The following is a 20,197-nucleotide window of genomic DNA, read 5'->3' as shown; positions in this document are numbered from 1 at the left end:
TCGGGTCAACGGTCGGGTCGGGTCAGACCGGTCAAACCGGTTCAGACCGGTTAAACCGGTTTCCAGCAGCCACTCGCCCTGCGGCGGCGCGTGAGGCGTCCTCCGGGGCCCTAAAAATCCCGGATTTCTAAAAATTATTTTGAGCGATTTCGAGATACTTACAACGATCGGTTCAAATTTTTGAACGGTGGAGAGCTCGATTTCAAATCGGCCGAATCTTTGAATGCACCACCTCCTCACGCGCCGCCGTCTACGGCGGACAAGGTTGACACCGGTGAACTCGGAACGGCACAAGGAACACGATGGTGCGGGAGGTGTCGTAAACGGAGCAACGATCAGCGGTGAATTTAAGATTTTCTCGGCGATAGAGCTAACAAAACCGTCGCTACTTTGACTGGAAATTCCCGACGTTTGGCCGCGTTTCGCTTCAATTAATTTGAAGGGTTTGTTCCTCGCTCGATGATGAACACAACGGTGGTTTCAAAACAACGATCGGAATTCGGACGGCGTTTAGATCGGACTTGAAAGTGGAGGTGTGAGAGGAAGAAAATTGAAGGAATAGCATTTGTGATTTCTGATTGTAAATCAGAAATCACGCTTAAATCATCAAGCCTACCGACAGTTTTAGGGGAAATTCAAGGCTTGGTCCCTGAATTTCTTTTACTTCGAAAATGGCATACAAGTTTCTATAAATTTTAATTTAGTCACTTAATTTCACCCATTTTCACAATTTACCTCCAATTTCAATTAATATTATTTTGTAAATATTCGGGTTGTTACAATCATGCACTTTGCAGCCCAAACTCATGTTGATAACTCATTTGGGAACAGCTTTGAGTTTACCAAGAACAATAACTATGGAACTCATGTCCTGCTTGAAGCTTGCAAAGTCACTGGCCAAATCAGGAAGTTCATCCATGTCTGCACAGATGAGGATTATGGGGAGACAGAAGAGGATGCTGTTGTAGGAAACCACGAGGCTTCCCAACTTCTGCCAACAAATCCATACTCTGCAACAAAAGCTGGTGCTGAAATGCTTGTAATGGCATATGGTAGGTCGTATGGATTACCCGTGATTACGACCCGTGGAAACAATGTTTACGGTCCCAACCAGTTCCCTGAAAAATTAATTCCAAAGTTTATTCTCATAGCAATGAGGGGGAAGACTCTTCCAATTCATGGGGATGGTTCTAATGTGAGGAGTTATTTGTACTGTGAGGATGTGCCAGAGGCATTTGAAGTCATTCTTCACAAGGGTGAAATTGGCCATGTTTATAATATTAGAACAAAGGAGAGGAGAGTGATTGATGTGGCCAAAGATATATGTACACTTTTTTCTATGGATCCGGAGACTAGCATCCAGTTTGTTGAAACAGACCATTCAATGACCAGAGGTATTTTCTTGATGATCAGAAACTGAAGAACTTGGGATGGTCTGAACGAACAGTATGGGAAGAGGGGTTGAAGAAGACCATAGAATGGTACACTCAGAATCCTGACTGGTGGGGTGATGTGTCCGGTGCACTGCTTCCACATCCAAGAATGCTGATGATGCCCGGTGGTAGACACTTAGAATCTGAAGAAGGAAAAGATTCATCATATGAAACTGGTCCTAATCAGACCCGAATGGTGGTTCCAACCTCCAAAACTAGCAGCTCTCCCTAAAACCAGGCTTGAAGTTCTTGATCTATGGCAGGACTGGCTGGATTGGAGATCTACTTGGTCAGTTATGTGAGAAACAAGGTATTCCTTTTGAATATGGAAGAGGGCGCTTGGAAGATCGTTCATCACTGATGGCAGATATTCAGAATATAAAGCCAACCCACGTTTTTAATGCTGCTGGTGTGACTGGTAGGCCCAATGTTGATTGGTGTGAATCTCACAAAACCGAAACAATACGCACCAATGTGGCTGGAGCCTTGACCTTGGCAGATATTTGCAGAGAACATGGGCTTTTGATGATGAATTTTGCTACTGGTGTATAATCGAGTATGATGCAGGACATCCTGAGGGCTCTGGCATGGGGTATAAAGAGGAAGACACAAAGACCAAAGCTATGGTAACTATGTTGTATATCTTTAATCTGATTCATTTTCTGTTAGTTTATGTCTTACGATCTCATAAATATCATCCATTTTTTTAGGTTGAAGAGTTGTTGAAAGAATACGACAATGTTTGCACTCTCAGAGTTCGAATGCCGATTTCTTCTGACCTAAACAACCCTAGCAACTTCATCACCAAGATTTTACGCTACAACAAGGTGGTCAACATTCCTAACAGCATGACAGTCTTGGATGAACTCCTGCCAATTTCAATTCGGATGGCGAAAAGGAACTTGAAGGGTATCTGGAACTTCACAAACCCCGGTGTTGTGAGCCACAACGAGATCCTGGAGATGTACAAAGCATACATTGACCCCAAGTTTCAGTGGGTGAACTTCACATTGGAAGAACAAGCCAAGGTGATTGTTGCCCCTCGAAGCAATAACGAGATGGACTCATCCAAGTTGAAGAAAGAGTTCCCTGATCTGTTATCAATCAAGGAATCACTGGTTAAGTATGTCTTTGAACCCAACAAGAGAAGCTGAGCCTATTAAAAGCAGGTTTCGGGTTTAGAACCGAGTATTGTCCTCTGCTTGCTGCTTCATTTTGTTATTTCCGGGAATATCACTTCAGTTTCATTCATTTGTTAATGTTGTCTTCTACCACATTAATTTTACTAAAAAAAACTATAAGGTATTACTATTAGATATTTCAATCATTCATCCTTACTAGCTTATGCTTCGGCCGTATCCTAGTAATTTTCAAGAAACCTTTCTATAGGTACTTTACAACTTGTCATGGCTTACAGGTGTGTATTATTTTGGCATTTCATTAGTTGAATATTATTACATAATACAAATCCATGTTACACATTATTTTAGGGGGGAAAAGATATCCTAACATGTTACACATTATATGCTTCAATAAATCGGCTAAAGATCCAATCATTCACCAACTACAGTTAAATCCCATGCAAATCCATCTGACCCATTTCCCCATAGGCATCTAGCATAATTACTCGCACTACGCAATCAGAATCACTAGTGGTTCTCAATTCCATCGAATAATTGTGTTTCTACTCGAGGGGAAAAGATATGGCGAAGTCGTCTCACATGATATCGGTTTTACCTGTATTTCAAACAGTTTTCAGCTCGCGTAACTGCGTCTGTTAGAACATCGATTGTCCAATCTTCAAGTCCTCCTGCATACAACAAGAAAATCTGAACAAGTTATTTGATATTACCAATTTACCATCAAATAGAAAAGAGAATAGATTCATATAATCATTCATCAAACACAATTGAGTACCAGATATGTGGCAAAGTCTTCTCGTATGATATTGGTTTTATTTTTTGTAGACACTCATTTCCGTCCGAATTTTTTTATTATATATATATATATATATATTAATATAGTGTAATTTTTGAATATTTTTATTAAAAAAACACTTTTTGAAAATATATATAATATATATATTTTGAAAACATTTTAAAATATATATATAATATATAGTTTTTGAAAACATTTTAAAAAACTTATATAATATATATAGTTTTGAAATCATTTTGAAAAACTTATATAATATATAATTTTGAAATCATTTTGAAAACTTATATAATATATAGTTTTGAAAACATTTTTGAAAATATATATAATATATAGTTTTGAAAATATTTTTGAAAACTATATAATATATAGTTTTGAAAACATTTTTTAAATATATAATATATAGTTTTAAAATATTTTTTGAAAAAATATATTATATATTTTTTGGAAATATATATTTTATATAATATTATTATTATTATTATTATTTATTATATATATATATTTTTTTTGTCCAGGGGTCCAAAGTGGGCAAGAGCCCAAGTCAATGTTCGGGTCTAACAGATACCCAATCGGATTTGGGCTCGACCCAACCCAATCCCAAATAGGGTTTACACGTTCAGCATCACGCCGCATGGGGGATAACAGGTCACACGCGTGAAGGCCATGCGCCAGCACGTTTCAACGGCGCCAAGATTTTCGGCCAAGGAAATCGGGACTGACCCATCCTGAAATCCTTGGCCAACAACGAGCATATAACCATGATAATCGGAAACGACCACCGGTGGAGGGGGTATAAATACCCCCACCAAACCACGACAAAAGGGGACACAGATCGAAACCATCGAAACACAGCAAAGCCAAACAACCAATAGTGGAACAACACAATCGAAACATCAAACCAAGATCGGAAAGACACCATCAACAACGGAACCAACATCACGAAAAACAAAGCCGAAAAATAATAACATCGAACCACAAAAAACCCACAAATACAAACACACAAACACAACATCAAAATACCCAGTCGTATACAAAATAACGAAGGAAACAAGCACAAGAAGCCCCGATCTGAGCGTCGGAAGGAGAGGGGACACCGGAAGTCGAAAGGTTCGCCGGGAAAAGGTAAAAAGCCGATGACTTAAACCTATATCTATGTCGATTCGTGGAGGTTTTGGGGATTTGGTCTTTGGTTTTGAGTTCACGGGGTCGTGAGGAATATTTGGGGAGAAGCAAAATGTGAAAATGAGAGGGGGATGGCCATTTAGGGCCGAATGTGGGATATTTATATCCCTCCCTAAATGATGTCGTTTTGGGGAGGGATCTCTGTGTAATTTTGAGAATGGGCAAATTACACCCTCGGTCCTTGTAAGTTGTATTCTCTACAATTTAGCCACTGAATTTAATTTTCAGTATTTTAATTTGGATTTCGAATTTATTATGTTTACATTTTAATCCTTAATTTATGTTTTATTCGAAAATGGCCTAGGAATTTATGCATGTTTTAATTTAGCCACTATTTTTTTCCTTTTTTGATTTAGCCACTATTTTTTTAATTTTTGTGTTTTGATCCTTATTTATTTATTTATTTTTCATTTTTTTGTTAATATTTATTTTCTTAACACTTTTCCATTTTTATTTTTTTATTTCAATATTTAACCTTTTTTAATTTTTAAATTTTATTTCGTTTTTTATCTTTTTTTTGTTTATTTTATTTTTATTATTTTTTTACTAAATTTTATTTATCTCTATTTATTTTATTTTATTATTATTATTATATTTTTATTTTATATTTTTTTTATATTTTTATTTATTTTATTTTTCCTTTGACTTATTTTTTTATTATTATTTTTTCCTTTAATTTTTATTTAGTTTTTTCTTTGACTTTTTTATTTTTATTTTTTTCTCTTTTTTTTCCTTTGATTTATTATTTTTATTTGTTTTTATTTGTTTTTTTTCTTTGATTTATTCAATATTTATTTATTATTTTTTTATCTAACATTTTTTGACTTTTTTAGAAGAATTTCAACTAATCAAAGGTAAGTAATTTGAATTGAATATTTTAATTTTTAATTTTTAATTTTTCGCAATTAAGACAACCGACAACTTAATTGGTACTGAAATGGTAGTACAAGGGTGTTTATCATTCATTGACTGTAACCGACTCCCGAACCCGACACATCTCTAGTAAAACGCATATCAGGTAATATGGTGTCCGATCAGCCCAAATATTTTTTTTTAAATGATCAGTGGCGACTCTAACCCATTATTTTCAAGTCGAAGTCTAACTCCGAGCCCAACCGAAAGACGGTCGTGACACTTATGTTTCATACAGTTTTCAGCTCTCGTAACTGCATCAATTATCCAATTCTTCAGGTCCTCCTGCATAAAAGAAGAAAATCAGGATAAGGTATTTGATATTATCATAAAAAGGAATGGATTATATATTCGTCCATCAAACAAAATGGAGTACCAGATATGTGGCTTACCATATGCAGCGGTTCTTTGTTCTAGTTTTTGCATTTGGACGAGCAAGCTCGGATTCGAAAGGAGTTCTTGGTCTGACTTCTCTAATTTCTTCCCACTCCTCACGAGTAAGCATCCTGACCGCGCCTTGACCAGGAGGAGCATTCTTTATCTTCTGCTCAATCATTTCCTGGGATCTAGATTCATCATGCTGCCAATGCACAAAATATCAACATGAAAATTTCTCCACATTCGTTTGTAAATGCTAAACAAGAGCGCTCAATGAGACATGCAATTGTCAGAAGACAATCCATAAAGCCTCAAAACAGAACAAATTAAGGTGTAACGATGAGTATTTTGGGAGGTCCATATCCTGTTTCATTCGGGCAAGAAGATTATGTGACTGAAGACAGAACATGAAAAACAATAAAAAATCACCAAGCTCATTCTATAACTACTGTCGAATTCCTAGTTCGAATCATGTTTTCCTCCCGATTCCGGTATTGAGTCATTGTGTAGAATGTTGAAACGAAGTCTGGTGCGTTAACCAGAGTGAACATTATCAATAAGGATTTCTAAAAACTGATTGAACCATGAGCTAAGAATAAAGTTCCAGTTCTTTTAGCAGTGATTATTCCACTCTACATTGCATTATCCATACATGACAATATAAGATATCGAGCTTTGCACGCTCGATACACCGTTCTCAAACTGACCAGCAAGGGGCAATAATCAAACGACGTAAATGACAGAGAATTCCTAGTAAAAACATGGATCAAAAGAAAGAACCATCATGAGCAGCTTCGCAAAAACTGCAATTCCAGCTACGGCCGAAAGAACCATCGACAGTGTCACCGTATCTAGAAAGGATCTCGATTCGGGAACCTCCACAAACAACTGATCCTTTCTGGTATTCCGCCTTTTCCTCGTCTTCCCAACTTCAGCAACCTTTATCTTCAAGGTTTCGGAAGGACCATTGCGGGATAAAGCATGAAAAATCTCCTAAACAAGTATGAGTTTAGACTAACCCTATTCATGTCACAACCCCATTTTAAATTAAAAATTAATTTTAGTTAATGTAGGGACTAAATTTCAAGTTTTCCTTGGTTTTGAATATGTAAAAAGTTTAGAGACTTAATCCTAAATATTCTCATTTTTTCTAATCAGTGGAAAAATAAAAAAATTGAATTATGTGACTAAGGTTTCAAACTCGTATCCCGGTTGCCCCATGCCTTAGCCATTTGGGCTAGGACACTATTAACATGGAAAATAAGTAATATATATTTTATTTGTTTAAAGCATGGTGTATAACCTGAAATTTTCCCTCATTTTCATAAATCAAAAACCTCAAATTCTTAAATTTCCCAACCCCAATCCTTAGCTGCCGCTCCTTCACCGATTCCTCGCCGTCCGATCATCTTTGGAGTGCACCGCCGCTAACATTTGATTCACCGCCGTCCGACGACCAAAACCCTTCTAATCCGGCTCTGAAATTTGTCGTCGTTCGTTGTGGGGGAGCTCACCAAGGAACTGTCAAAACCCCCTCGGTCGCTCAATTTTTCCTCAATTATGGCCGTTTAAGGTGTTGGTTCGCCTCACCGCCGCCACCATTGAACTCCCCACCTCTGTGCGCTCAAACCCCAACTTGTGTGTCACGTCAACGTCACCGGTTTTGTCCGTCCGCCGTCTGGGTAAGTGTTTCAGCCTTTTGCTTTTGATTCTGATGGTTTTAGCTGGTTTTGAGTGTTGATACAGCTTGGTATTGATGTTTTGGTGATCTCGGAGTGCTCGACTGCTACCCCGACAATGTCACTACAGCCTCGTGCGCGTGGGGCTCTTTTGTAGGTCCATTCAGACTGAACCAGATCAAGCTGAGTCAACTCGTTAAACCAACTCTTTGAGTCAAACAGTTGAGTCAACTCAAATAGAGTCAACTCGTTGACTTTGACTGATCATTGACTTACCATTAACCTGACTGTTTACTTTGTCCAAAAAGTCAAATTTTCTGAAAAGTCATATTTTATGTTTTTCGATGTTCTGACCGTCAAATTTGAATTTCGTTTTGTCAAATGCGAACCCGAAAGCCTCCAAATTGACCGTCAAACACGAGCATGCATATGTACTTAAGTATTTTGTTTAAGGAATAATCAAATTAAGGTTAATAATTGATCTAAGATATTGTTATTTGAAGGTACACGAGACTCTCCCGACCGTTCGACAGCACGACGTAGTTCCTCTCGATCCATTCGACCTCGTGAGCCAGTGATTACTCGTATGACCCGTGAATCCTATTAATACGTAGATTAAAATTTTACTTCGATATTAACTCGGTTATTTATGAATTAGGTTTAAGCACTGCTGTAGAGAGTGGTGAGACATGTGCTGAGTAGACTGCTAACTGATTTGTTTTGCTAGGTGTGTTTCTTATGTGCTATATGATTGTTTTATCTGTTTTGAAATGTGATTTTTCCAAAATTACTGAATCTTTTATCAAATCGACGTTACAATTTACATATTTACTCGTTGACTGTTTATGAACTATGATTATTTGATATATGTTATCTGGCTACTTGCTCTTACTGGAAATATGATTTTGCCGATTATGGATCATGGAATTTACTGCTTACTGTGTGAATTGTTCTATTGAGATTTTATTTTGGGTAGGATACTGGAGTACAGAGGTTTAGATCTGATCAAACTGGTAATTCCTTACGGACCTAAGGCGACCCTAGGGTAGGCTCTATGGCCCCAAGAACTTTCTTAGGTAGGCTCTCAGGCCCCAATGTGCTCCCTTAGGTTTGCTCCTATACCCAATGGGTATAGGGTAAGTCCTTATGGATTATTTTTGGGGACTGCATTTCAATGTACTAGAGGAGAGTAGATATGAATTTTAAACTATAAAATCTCACTGAATACCTTATGCTACATTACTAAATCATTTTCTGACTACTTTAAAACAACGTTTTATTTGCACTATTGGGACATACTGAGCTCCCTAACTCACTCTCCAAACTCTTCCTCTTTCAGATAATTTTGGATAGACACCCCTGACTTGGCATTTGGAAGATCGACACATTACTTACAGTAATTTTTGTCGTAATGTTTCTATTTTTCAAAACTGCCCTTATTCGGTGACATGTGCCTTTTTTATTTTGTGTTACATGTTTTATATCGTATTTTAATTTACTACTGATGTATGGGTTATTGGGATATTCAGTTTATGGTTTACTTTCGACATTCTATACTTTGTTATACACTTAATATTTTATGTCTTATATTATTTATTCTAACTTATTTAGTATTACTATGACTTAAGTTATTTTAATATCGTTAGCGTAAATTGCTAGATCTAGTCATAACGTATAGGCTGGGCTAGGTCTAGGGGTTACAATTCATGTTACCTACAAAATGATATAATCTATTCATTGCCTTGGGAAATTATGTTTCTATCGGTAAAAACCACCTGCTATTAAAAAGAAAGCAAAGAATTTGAGTAAAATCAAGCTTATGAATTTGGATCTTAAACTGTTAGAAGTGAAGAGAATGAGGTCCAGTCGAGAATCAATAGAGAACGAAAATTTAAGTAAAAGTTGATTTTTTTCCAATCTTTGGAAGCGATATAAAGAAACTAGTTTAGCTAATGAATCGAACAATCAAAATATCAATGCAATTGCTAAAGAGTACTGACAAATGCAACAGTGGGAAATCAGGCAAAATACAATAACAAGAAGAAGAAGATGATGATGATTACCTGCAGCAACCGGAGATCTTCGCTAGCTGAGCCTAGGGAAAATGAGAAGAGGACGATTAGTGGCCCATGGGGCCCAACAACATTGGGTAAAGCTTGGGTATTTTAGTCCATTAGATGGGGCATGAATTATTTTTTATTTTTTATTTTTGATTAAACTTGTCGGAACTGTCTTTCGGTTGAGCCCCATAATTGGGCTTCGACTTAGGAAAATGAATTGGAGTCACCACCGATTTTTTATTTTACAGCAAATGGGTAGATCGGATACCTTATTTCTTACATGATCTGTGTCTTACCAAAGATGTGTCGGATTCGGGAGTCGGTTACAGTCAAGGAAGTGTTAGCACCCTTGAACTGCCCTTTCGGTACTACGTAATTTCCAGTTGTCTTAAGTTATGAAAATTATAAGTCTAAATTAAAAGGTAAAATAACGATCCAAATTACTTACCTCTAATATTTTTAAAAGTGTACCCTTACAAAAGTCAAGAAATGTGTTAAAGAAAAATTGAAAATAAATAAAATTGAGAGAGAGAAAGGAAATGCAGAATTCAACATGAAAATAAAAGATAAAGAAAATAAAAAGGAATAAAAACAAAGACAAAAATAAAAATAAAAAACATAAAATAATAAATAAAATACTAAAAATCTATATACAATCAACAAATAAAAACAAGAAGAAAAGAAATAACATGAACATCAAAAAAATAAATAAAAAAAATAAAAAAATAAAAAATGAAAATAAAGTAAAAAAGAAATAAAAATATACATATATACAATATAATGTAAAAAAAATCAAATAACTAATATATATATAGTAACAAAAATATTAAAAGTATATATACACTACGATAAAATATAGTAATGGTATAATATATATATATATATATATATATATATATATAGTAGTGATATAATATATATATACATATATTAAAATACCAAAAGAAGTGATAATAAATAAAAAAATGAAAACAAAATAATAAAAACAATAAATAATAAAAATATAGATAATTAAATATAGATAATAATAAATATTGTTTAAATAAAATAATAATAATAATAAAATATGAAGGGGCCAAATTGAATAAAAAAAGAATTGGGGATCGATTTTAGGAGACATTAGGGGTGATAATGGAAGAATTAAAATAAGCGGGGTCAAAAAAATAGGATTTACCCATTTTGCTTACAAAACACGCGGATCCCAGGGTATATGGGTCGGGTCGGTGGGTTGGATCGGGTCCAGCATAAAAGCCACTTTTTTTTTGCTTAATTTCTCATTTTCCTCTTCAAAAAAACCGAAACCCCCTCCCCTATTCTCAAATTCTCTCAAATGTTCTTCAAAAATAAAGAACATGGTGGGGTTCTTCAAGAACCCAGAAATCGGCCAACATGCGTCGCCTTGTCGCCGCCGTTGACCGACGCACCACCGTCATCGGAAACGAAAAAATTATTATTTTTTAAAAAAAACCTCGAAAACTCCTTTTGTTCCCACTTCAAAAAATCAAAAACTATTTTTAAAAAAAATAGCCTCGGGGTAGATCTAGGTTTGAAATTTCGAAACCCACCCCTTTCTTGGTCACCGACCGAATGATTTCAGGGTTTTACAGATCGAAAGCAATAGCAATCGAAGCATGCAAATGGACCAAATCGAAAAAAGGTAAAAGAGATACCTTTATATTTATTCTTCTTTCGAATACAAATCTTAAAAATAGCCTAGTTTCTCACTGCTTTTGCTTTCGTAACACTTGCAACTTCTCTGAAATTTGCTTGTATATTTCGTGTCACCATCCGTGTGTTTACAATGCTTTATTTATAGGAGAAAAAAAATCTATTTTTAGTCTCCTAATATGACTGATCTACTGTTGTTGGTTGCGTTTGTTGTGGGTGTCGAGATCTCCGGCGTGGGACTCGAGTTGTTAGAGGCGTGAGGAAGGCGTGCGAAAAGAAGACTGCGACGCTGGTGGAGAGACGAGTGGACTAGGGTTGCTTGGAGGCTGGTTTGGGTAGGGTTCTACGCGGGCTGCTCTAGCGGGTTCGGTTTAGGCACACCGGGTCGCGTCTTGGACTAGGTCACATGTAGCTGGACCACACGTTTTGGTCTTTGGGTTGTTGCTGGACCATTGTTGTATTTGGGCAACCTTGTAATGGGCCTTAATTGTGACATTGGACCTGTGATATGTAATGAATCAATTAATAAATATAAATGCATATATTATATAATATAATTTACAATGTAAATACATTATATAATATAATAAAAGTTATAGACGAAATTAAGTGTATTCAACTACCCCTATTTGCTCATTATCGTGTAACGAAAATAGACCAAAGATAAAAAGACACAAATTTTGGCCATATCGAATATCCTCTGTCGTAGAGTTAAAATCTGATATTAAGACCGATTTGCCAATCCGAACTGAAGTATGAAATGACTTCCTCGCCGTGAGGTTGAGTTGGATTGGAAACTTCTAAGCACGATATCCTTCCTCGTAAAATTGAAATCGAACTCAAAGCTTTGACCAGTAGTTTCTGGATTGTCTTCTTACTCAAGATACTTCGTCGTGAAGGTGAACCTTGTCCTGAAGACTTCGGTGTTGCTGTGTTACAGATGACTCATTCGTCGTGAAGTTGGGTCAATCTGTTGGGGTACGATACCCTTTGTTGTGAAGCTGTAATTGTATATAGCCCTTTCGTCGTGAAGTTAAGCCTTGGAATTTGATATCCTTCATCATGAAGTTGAAATCCAATGTAAGTTGTGCTATTTCAAGGCCAATATTCTTCGATGTGAAGTTGAAATTGACTCTGAATTTGGAAAGTTTGTTGACAGACACTCCTTCTTTAAGTTGGATATCATTCGTCGTGAAGTTGAAATCGTGGATGGCCCATTCGTTGTGAAGTTGAGCATCGAATTGGATATCCTTCGTTGTGAATTTGAAATCTAGTGTGATGCGTTGTATTGTTTTGAGTCCAATATCCTTCGCCGTGAAGTTGAAATTGACATTGAATGAAACTGGGAAGCCCCTTCGCTATGAAGTTAAGCTTTGAATTTGATATCCTTCGTATTGAAGTTGAAATCCAATCTAGAGATGTGCACGATATCCTTTGTCGTGAAGTTGAAATCGTGGATTTGTGGGTACGATATCCTCCGTTGTGGAGTTGAAATCGTGGATTTGTGTGTACGATATCCTCAGTCGTGGAGTTAAAATCGTGGATGACCCATTCGTCGTGAAGTTGAGCTTCGAATTGGATATCATTTGTCGTGAAGTTGAAATCCAATCTTGTGTAGTTCCGATTCTAATATCCTTCGTTGTGAAGTTGAAATTGAATCTGAATGAAACTTGAAAGTTGTTTGTTGACAGATAACCCTTCTAGTCTTTAGTTATGCTGTAAATGAGGCGCCTTGGAGCTGGGTGTAATCGAACTCGAAGGTCTTTGGCAGATAGCCCTTCTTGCCTTGAGCTACGCTGCAAATGATGTGCCTTGGAGCTGAGCGTAGTCAAACTCGAAGGTCTTTGGTTGGCACATAACCCTTCTAGCCATGAGTTATGCTGCAAATGATATGCCTTAGAGCTGAGCGTAGTCGAACTCGAAGGTCTTTTGGTGGCAGATAACCCTTCTAGCCTTGAGTTATGATGTAAATGATATGCCTTGGAGCTGAGCGTAGTCGAACTCGAAGGTCTTTTGGTGGCAGATAGCCCTTCTAGCCTTGAGTTATGCTGCCAATAGTTTCTTTAAAAAATGGCTTCCCTTCACAGGTCTAAGCCGATCATAATTCTTCAGGTTGTTCCTCTGAGTGAGTCTGAGCCATGTAATATGATTTTTGGATGACTCCCCTTCACGGGAAAGCCCACTGATAAATTATGTCAACTGGATATCTTCCCGTCGTGGAATTGAAATATGGCTTGAAAATATTAACTGGAAACCTGCTACTTGTTATTGAGTTTAGCTGATCTGGATTCGTTCTGAATTGGCTCTCGAACCCATTTGAAATTGATTCTGAGATCTGTAGATATGTCAAGTCGGTTGAGGTGTAGTTTCTCACTATTGAGTCAAGCAACCACCATCGATCTTTAAATGAGCTTTCGAATCGAGTATCTTTCGTTATGAAGTCGAAACTTGACTCTGAAAGCTGTAAAAAATTATGTATGCTAAAAATGATAGATGTGATGCTGTTAAGTATGTCTAAGATGCATGCAATATGAATTAATTCTATTTTATCTCTTGGATGGAGCCTCATTTTGTCTTCTGGTCTTGTCTTTGGAATCGACCATGCCCCATTTGTTTTTCAGGATGTTGACGATGTCACAAGGTCTCTTGAATTGATTGTTTTTAAGAGCATTGTTCGTTATTTCTTTAATAGAGACAAAATGAGCCTCAACAGCTTCCAAGACTTTTCACATTTGAGACTGTCCTGTTTGAAAATGTTTTTCTCCTTTCTCTTATTTTAAGAGGGAAAATATATGAGAATATATAAATTCTATAAAACATTGCTCCCAAATTCAGGCTTGCAATCGAATCAAATCATAAACATGAGTTCAAAGTATATCAAAGGCATCAATAGCTCTTTTAATGCTTTCAGAGTTATAGCTCTTTGACAAATGTTCAAATGGATGAGTTAGCTTTAGGTTGGCCTCCTATTTTCTAATGTTTCAGCCATAAAAAATATCATTTTTTCGGTCATTGCAACATGCCTTTCTCTTGGCCTGGCATTTTAATTGGATGCGGACAAAATGACGCAAGTAGCATGATCAATTACTAGACCTTCTATTTCGATTCTGTGAAATCTTCCATTTATTCAAGGTTTGTAAGCTCCTCTAACAAAGGTAGTGCATAAATATCGGTCTAAAATGAAATTCTTGAGTGCTCGTGTGAATTTGACTATAACAGGTGTTCCTTAACTCCTTTAGTCCATTTTTACTGAAACTCCTTATTTAAACTTGCCATTGTCTGGCTAGTTGAATCCATAAAGTCGGGGCGTTTAACCAATTTCTTTAGAGGGACAGCTTAATATCATTGTATATATATTATAATTACCTTTATCAGGCTAGCTGAATATTATCCATGAAGCCGAGGCGTTTAACCAATTGCTCTAGAGGGACAACTCAAGTTTTATCGTATATTATAATCACCTTTATCAGGCTAGCTGAATCTTATCCATAAAGCTGGGGCGTTTAACCAATTGCTCTAGAGGGACAACTCAAGCTTTATTATATTTATAATAGTATAATCTAGGTATACGGATCCAATTTCTTAAGTTTGTCAAGAAAAACCTGTTATAGTCTAGGTGTTGTTAAAAGTCAAGGAATATCGTCTTTATAGTTCAATTTCCAAGAAACTAACCTAAACTAGATTTGCTAACTCGACTATTACATCTGTGAAGATCATTATCATCATTGAATGTCTTAAACAAAAAGTATAGTAATGTCAAATGTAAAAGATGCCCCATGTTGTCGCACCTATGCACATCTAAATACCAAGCCTTATGAAGTGAGAATGTTATATTGGTTATTTGCAAGAGAAGGGTAAGGTGTTTGAGTGTATCTTTCTGAAGTAAGGTCAAAAGTCCTTGTTGTATCCATTTTTTATCGTATTACTTTGTCAAAGATCTATAACTCTGATCACTTACAGAGTTTTTTAATCCATTTGATATTCAAAGAATTTCAAGTTGTAAAGTTGATTCAATGCTCCACATAAATTCATTTAAATATCCATATAAAAAGAAAGTTCACAAATAAGTTCCAAATATGAGAAAGTTCAAAAATAAATTCAAACAGGATGCCACGAAATGGAATAAGGCCTCATTTGGATGCCCCACTAGATGGATTAGAGCTTTCATCTGCACTTGTTCCCCAATTCTCAATTGTTTCACTTGCTGGGACTCTTTTTGATGTACCCCCAGACGTACAAACTTATGCTTCCTCTCGAGCAACTTCTTGGGAATATCCTACTTCCTTGGGATATATCAACTTTTCTTTTCCTGATTGCTGGAAATTGGGCCCAAATTTAAATCCAAAACGATTTTCCTCGGTGGTGATAGTTTTGGTCGGATCTTGAACGCATATTGCAACTGTGATTGGCATAATATTCGTCAAGCCTCCTGAGCTGCCCAAAATCCCTATTGCCTTCAGGAAATCTGATATAGGTGTTTAAGGTGTTTTCGAAGCTGCATCTGCCCCACTAATTCTTAAACCCATGGGCCAGTCTCTGACTACATCCACAAAAGCTTTTTTACTCGGATTTCTTTTTCGATCATCTTACGCCTTAGTTTTTTCGCATGAATCTTCTGTTGAAGTAGTTTGAGGTGTCTTATTGGTTATATCTGCCCCATCCATTCTCAAACCCATGGGCCAGTCTCGGATTACATTTTTTTTCCTTTTATGTTCTTCACATGCATTCTCCGTTGAATTGACGACTCCCGAGTTTTAGACCTTTATCCCTTTCTCTTCTACCTTGCACTCCTGTATTTCTTGTTCTAAAGGATCCTCAGGGTTGCCAGAAACTTTAGCTGAACAAACTGGGGTTCTATCCTGGTTTACCCAAGGAATCTCTGTGTAGGTCTATTTCTTATTCGGGGGCCACTATGGCTAGATATATCCCGGTGTAGTCAAATCGACTGTGAGCATTTCTGAACGTAATTTTTCAAGTGCAAAGTGGAAGGGAGGGAACTAAAAACCCTGCACTTTGTTTTTCTTCTCATTTAGTCCCCATGACAAGAGACTATTTGGCAATGACTTTATAGATAGAACTTGAGTGACATGTCTTGATGATTGAAAAAGGGTAGAACCTCTAATCATGAGAGGTTGATCTTTCTTGGTCAATATTCGATCATATTCTATGACATTCTTCTTAGAGTGAAGCTTATCTCTCACAAGGGAAAACTCCTCCATGGTTGGCCCAGTGGAACCTTCTATAACCACATTTGGTTTTTGGGCCAGACCTGAAATATCTGGTTCCTTAATAGGTCCTCTGGTCATTATCGTTTCAGTTTCAGTACCAGCATTCATTAGTCTCATCCAAAATGGGATCCACTAATGGCTTTTCTCCATGGATTACAACATTTATCATATCCATTAACTTGGTCATTTGTTCTTTGGATTCATCCTAAAATCTTCTTGCTTGATCAATCATCTCTCGTTGGGTTTTTATAAGTTGCTCTTGAATTTTCTCGATCTTACTAACACGCTCTAGTATCTCATTCATTGCTGTGGATCTTCAGACATGCTTCAGGAAATCTTCAATTTTCTTTCAAAGCTTGTTTGTTCATTTTTATTAGACACCTCTTGTTAGTTAATGTGGATGAAATCAAAAAACGGAAAAGAAAATAAAAATAATGTGGAATATACAAGAATGCATGATGCATGAAATGATCGAGGCATTGATCAAAAAAATGTGTCTGTTATTATAAATAATCCTTATTGGGGGAAAAAGTGTTACATCTTTAAGAGACAAAAAACATTTTGATGGTATAGATCTCGAACAAATTCGAACTGGTTGATTCATCTTCAATCTTTTCCTATCACTGGTTGAATGCCCTGTTGAACTGTTCGACTCCTCGGTATAAGCCGTGCAAGTGACGAGCTGCTTGCCCAAAAAAAGTCTCGAAGGACTACATCTCCGGCTTTCACTTTCTGTTGAGTCTATTCCCAACGAAAGTGCCACTGGAGCCCTCCATCGATGAGAACTATCTGAAGCTTGCTTCTTGAATTTGTTAACAATAGCCTCTAATTTTAGCTATCGTTTTGTCATTTTGTTCTTGTTGTCTTTGAAAGGACTCTCCAGGTCAGCAACCTTTTCCTCGTCTTGCCCCTGCAACCTTTACAGCTCAAAAAGTTGACGTTTGATGTGCACAATGGAAATCCCGGTTCATCCTGAGTATTCTCTGACCATGGCTGGACTTCTGAGCTTTTCATCTCCTGTATTATAACCCTTTTGTCCATTAATACAAATTATTTATGTTTAAAAAACATGTTTTTAGTGGACCAACACCTCTTTTAAATGATTGAAATGCTAGAAAAAGACAAACACTAAAACAAAAAGTTAGTAAAAATAATAAAAGAAATATATATGATGAAATAAAGGAAGAAAAGTGAAAAGACAAGCAAACAACATGATTAGGGGTAAAAATATCCTAGGGTTTGTAATAGGGTTTTGGGGTAGGCTTTATTTCTCCATAGTCTCCCGGTTTAGGTTCTAAAACCGGTACCCGAGTTATCCTTACTGGTGCCCTCTTGGGCCTGCTAGACCCTTAGTCATAAGCTCATTACAAGCTTATGTGGACTAAGTTAAACTCGAGAGGAAACATTTCTTTATACTCATACGGAGAATAAATTCACACGAAAGCATAAGGTATATGAATCCCGAAGGTTACTTGCTAGGCCCATACGGAGAATAAATTCTCACGGGAGCGTCGCTTTCACCCCTACTTAAATAGGGTTTGGAGCTCGGTTATACAGCCTTAGATGAAAAACAAGTTTGGAAGGCTGAAATCATTAGAAAACGATTAGTACAACTATTTACTTGAAAATATAATCAAAAGTAAACAATAAGGATCGAAATGTTACCTTAAAATTTAAATTTACCATTTTCGTTAAAAAGACAACTGGAAATTACCTTAGCCTGACTCACTTACTTGTCCCCAGCGGAGTCGCCAAGCTGTCGGAATCGTCTTTCGGTTGGGCCCCGGAATTGGGCTTCGACTTAGGAAAATGAATTGGAGTCGCCACCGATCTTTTATTTTAGAGCAAATGGGTAGATCGGATACCTTATTTCTTACCTGATCTGCGTCTTACCAAAGATGTGTCGGATTCGGGAGTCGGGTACAGTCAAGGAAGGGTTAGCACCCTTGAACTGCCCTCTGATAGTTTTAAAAGTGTACCCTTACAAAAGTCAAGAAATGTGTTAAAGAAAAAGTGAAAATAAATAAAATTGAGAGAGAGAAAGGAAATACAGAATTCAGCATGAAGATAAAAGATAAAGAAAATAAAAAGGAATAAAAACAAAAATAAAATAAAAACATAAAATAATAAATAAAATAGTAAAAATCTATATACAATCAACAAATAAAAACAAGAAGAAAAGAAATAACATGAACATCAAAAAAATAAAGTAAAAAGAATAAAAAATTAAAAGAAAGTAAAAAGAAAGAAAAATATACATATATACAATATAATGTAAAAAAAATAACAAATAACTAATAAATATATATATAGTAACAAAAATATTAAAAGTATATATACATAACGATAAAATATAGTAGTGGTATAAATATATATATATATTAGTGATATAATATATATATATATATATATATATACATAGATTAAAATACCGAAAGAAGTGATAATAAATAAAAAATGAAAACAAAATAATAAAAACAATAAATAATAAAAATATAGATAATAATAAATACATTGTTTAAATAAAAAATAAATAATAATAATAAAATATGAAGGGGTCGAATTGAATAAAAAATAGAATTGGGGATCGATTTTAGGAGATATTAGGGATGATAATGGAAGAATTAAAACAAGCGGGGTCAAAAAATGGGATTTACCCATTTTTCTTAAAAAACTCGCAGATCCCAAGGTATATGGGTCGGGTCGGTGGGCTGGATTGGGTCCAGCATAAAAGCCATTTTTTTGCTTAATTTCTCATTTTCCTCTTCAAAAAACCGAAACCCCCTCCCTATTCTCAAATTCTCTCCAATGTTCTTCAAAAATGAAGAACATGGTCGGGTTCTTCAAGAACCCAGAAATTGGCCACCATGCACCGACTCGTCGCTGCCGTTGACCGGCGTCAGCCACCGTCATCGGCGGCGAAAAAAAATTATTATTATTTTTTTAAAAACCTCGAAAACTCCTTTTGTTCCCACTTCAAAAAAAATATTTTAAAAAAGAAATAGCCTCGGGGGTAGATCTAGGTTTAAAATTTTGAAACCCACCCTTTTCTTGGTCATCGGTCGAACGATTTCGGGGTTTTACAAATCGAAAACAATAGCAATCGAAGCATGCAAATGGACCAAATTGAAAAAAGGTAAAAGAGATACCTTTATATTTATTCTTCTTTCGAATACAAATCTAAAAAAATAGCCTAGTTTCTCACTGTTTTTGCTCTCGTAACACTTGCAACTTCTCTGAAATTTGCTTGTATATTTTGTGTCGCCATCCGTGTGTTTACAATGCTTTATTTATAGGAGAAAAGAAATATTTTTAAACTCCTAATATGATTGATCTACTGTTGTTGGTTGCGTTTGTTGTGGGTGTCGAGATCTTCGGCGTGGGACTCGGGTTGTTGGAGGCGTGATGAAGGCGTGCGATAGGAGACTACGACGCTGGTGGAGAGACGAGTGAACTAGGGTTGCTTGGAGGCTGGTTTGGGTAGGGTTCCACGCGGGCTACTCCAGATGGTTCGGTTTAAGCACACGAGCTCGCGTTTTGGACTGGGTCACTTGTAGCTGGACCGCACATTTTGGTCTTTGGGTTGTTGTTGGACCATTATTGTATTTGGGCAGCCTTGTAATGGGCCTTAATTATGACATTGGACTTGTGATATGTAATGAAACAATTAATAAATATAAATGCATATATTATATAATATAATTTACAATGTAAATACA

General features: G+C 36.3%; 1 protein-coding gene, 1 long non-coding RNA gene and 1 pseudogene across 2 annotated transcripts; 1 reads left to right on the top strand and 2 right to left on the bottom strand.

The window, feature by feature from the left end:
* The first annotated feature begins 779 nt into the window (after window positions 1–779).
* On the top strand, window positions 780–2,658 carry LOC120127940 (annotated as a pseudogene).
* LOC120127941 lies at window positions 2,564–2,773 on the bottom strand. Its single transcript, XR_005516581.1, has 2 exons — window positions 2,706–2,773; window positions 2,564–2,669 (listed from the first exon to the last, which is right to left on the bottom strand). It is a non-coding gene; the product is annotated as an uncharacterized LOC120127941 (long non-coding RNA).
* A 363-nt stretch (window positions 2,774–3,136) lies between these two features.
* LOC120127766 lies at window positions 3,137–16,586 on the bottom strand. Its single transcript, XM_039145598.1, has 5 exons — window positions 16,263–16,586; window positions 16,011–16,109; window positions 6,624–6,836; window positions 5,868–6,045; window positions 3,137–3,240 (listed from the first exon to the last, which is right to left on the bottom strand). Exons 1-5 carry the CDS (start codon window positions 16,584–16,586, stop codon window positions 3,167–3,169), a joined length of 888 nt encoding a protein of 295 aa, XP_039001529.1. The 3' UTR covers window positions 3,137–3,166.
* Window positions 16,587–20,197: the final 3,611 nt, after the last annotated feature.

Source organism: Hibiscus syriacus, unplaced genomic scaffold, assembly GCF_006381635.1.
Source record: "Hibiscus syriacus cultivar Baekdansim isolate YM2019G1 unplaced genomic scaffold, ASM638163v2 tig00110472_pilon, whole genome shotgun sequence".
NCBI lineage: Eukaryota > Viridiplantae > Streptophyta > Magnoliopsida > Malvales > Malvaceae > Hibiscus > Hibiscus syriacus.
This window is presented reverse-complemented; position numbering and strand designations above follow the sequence as displayed.

Bases quoted from the DNA above. Each gene is read 5' to 3' on its own strand.
- LOC120127766 (XM_039145598.1), bottom strand. From the start codon at position 16,586: ATGAATGCTGGTACTGAAACTGAAACGATAATGACCAGAGGACCTATT. The intron at 6,046-6,623 runs GTTCTTTCTTTT...GTGCATTGGCAG, and splicing joins TTGCGAAGCTGCTCATGATG to CATGATGAATCTAGATCCCA. The intron at 3,241-5,867 runs GCTGCATATGGT...TGTATGCAGGAG, and splicing joins AAAAACTAGAACAAAGAACC to GACTTGAAGATTGGACAATC.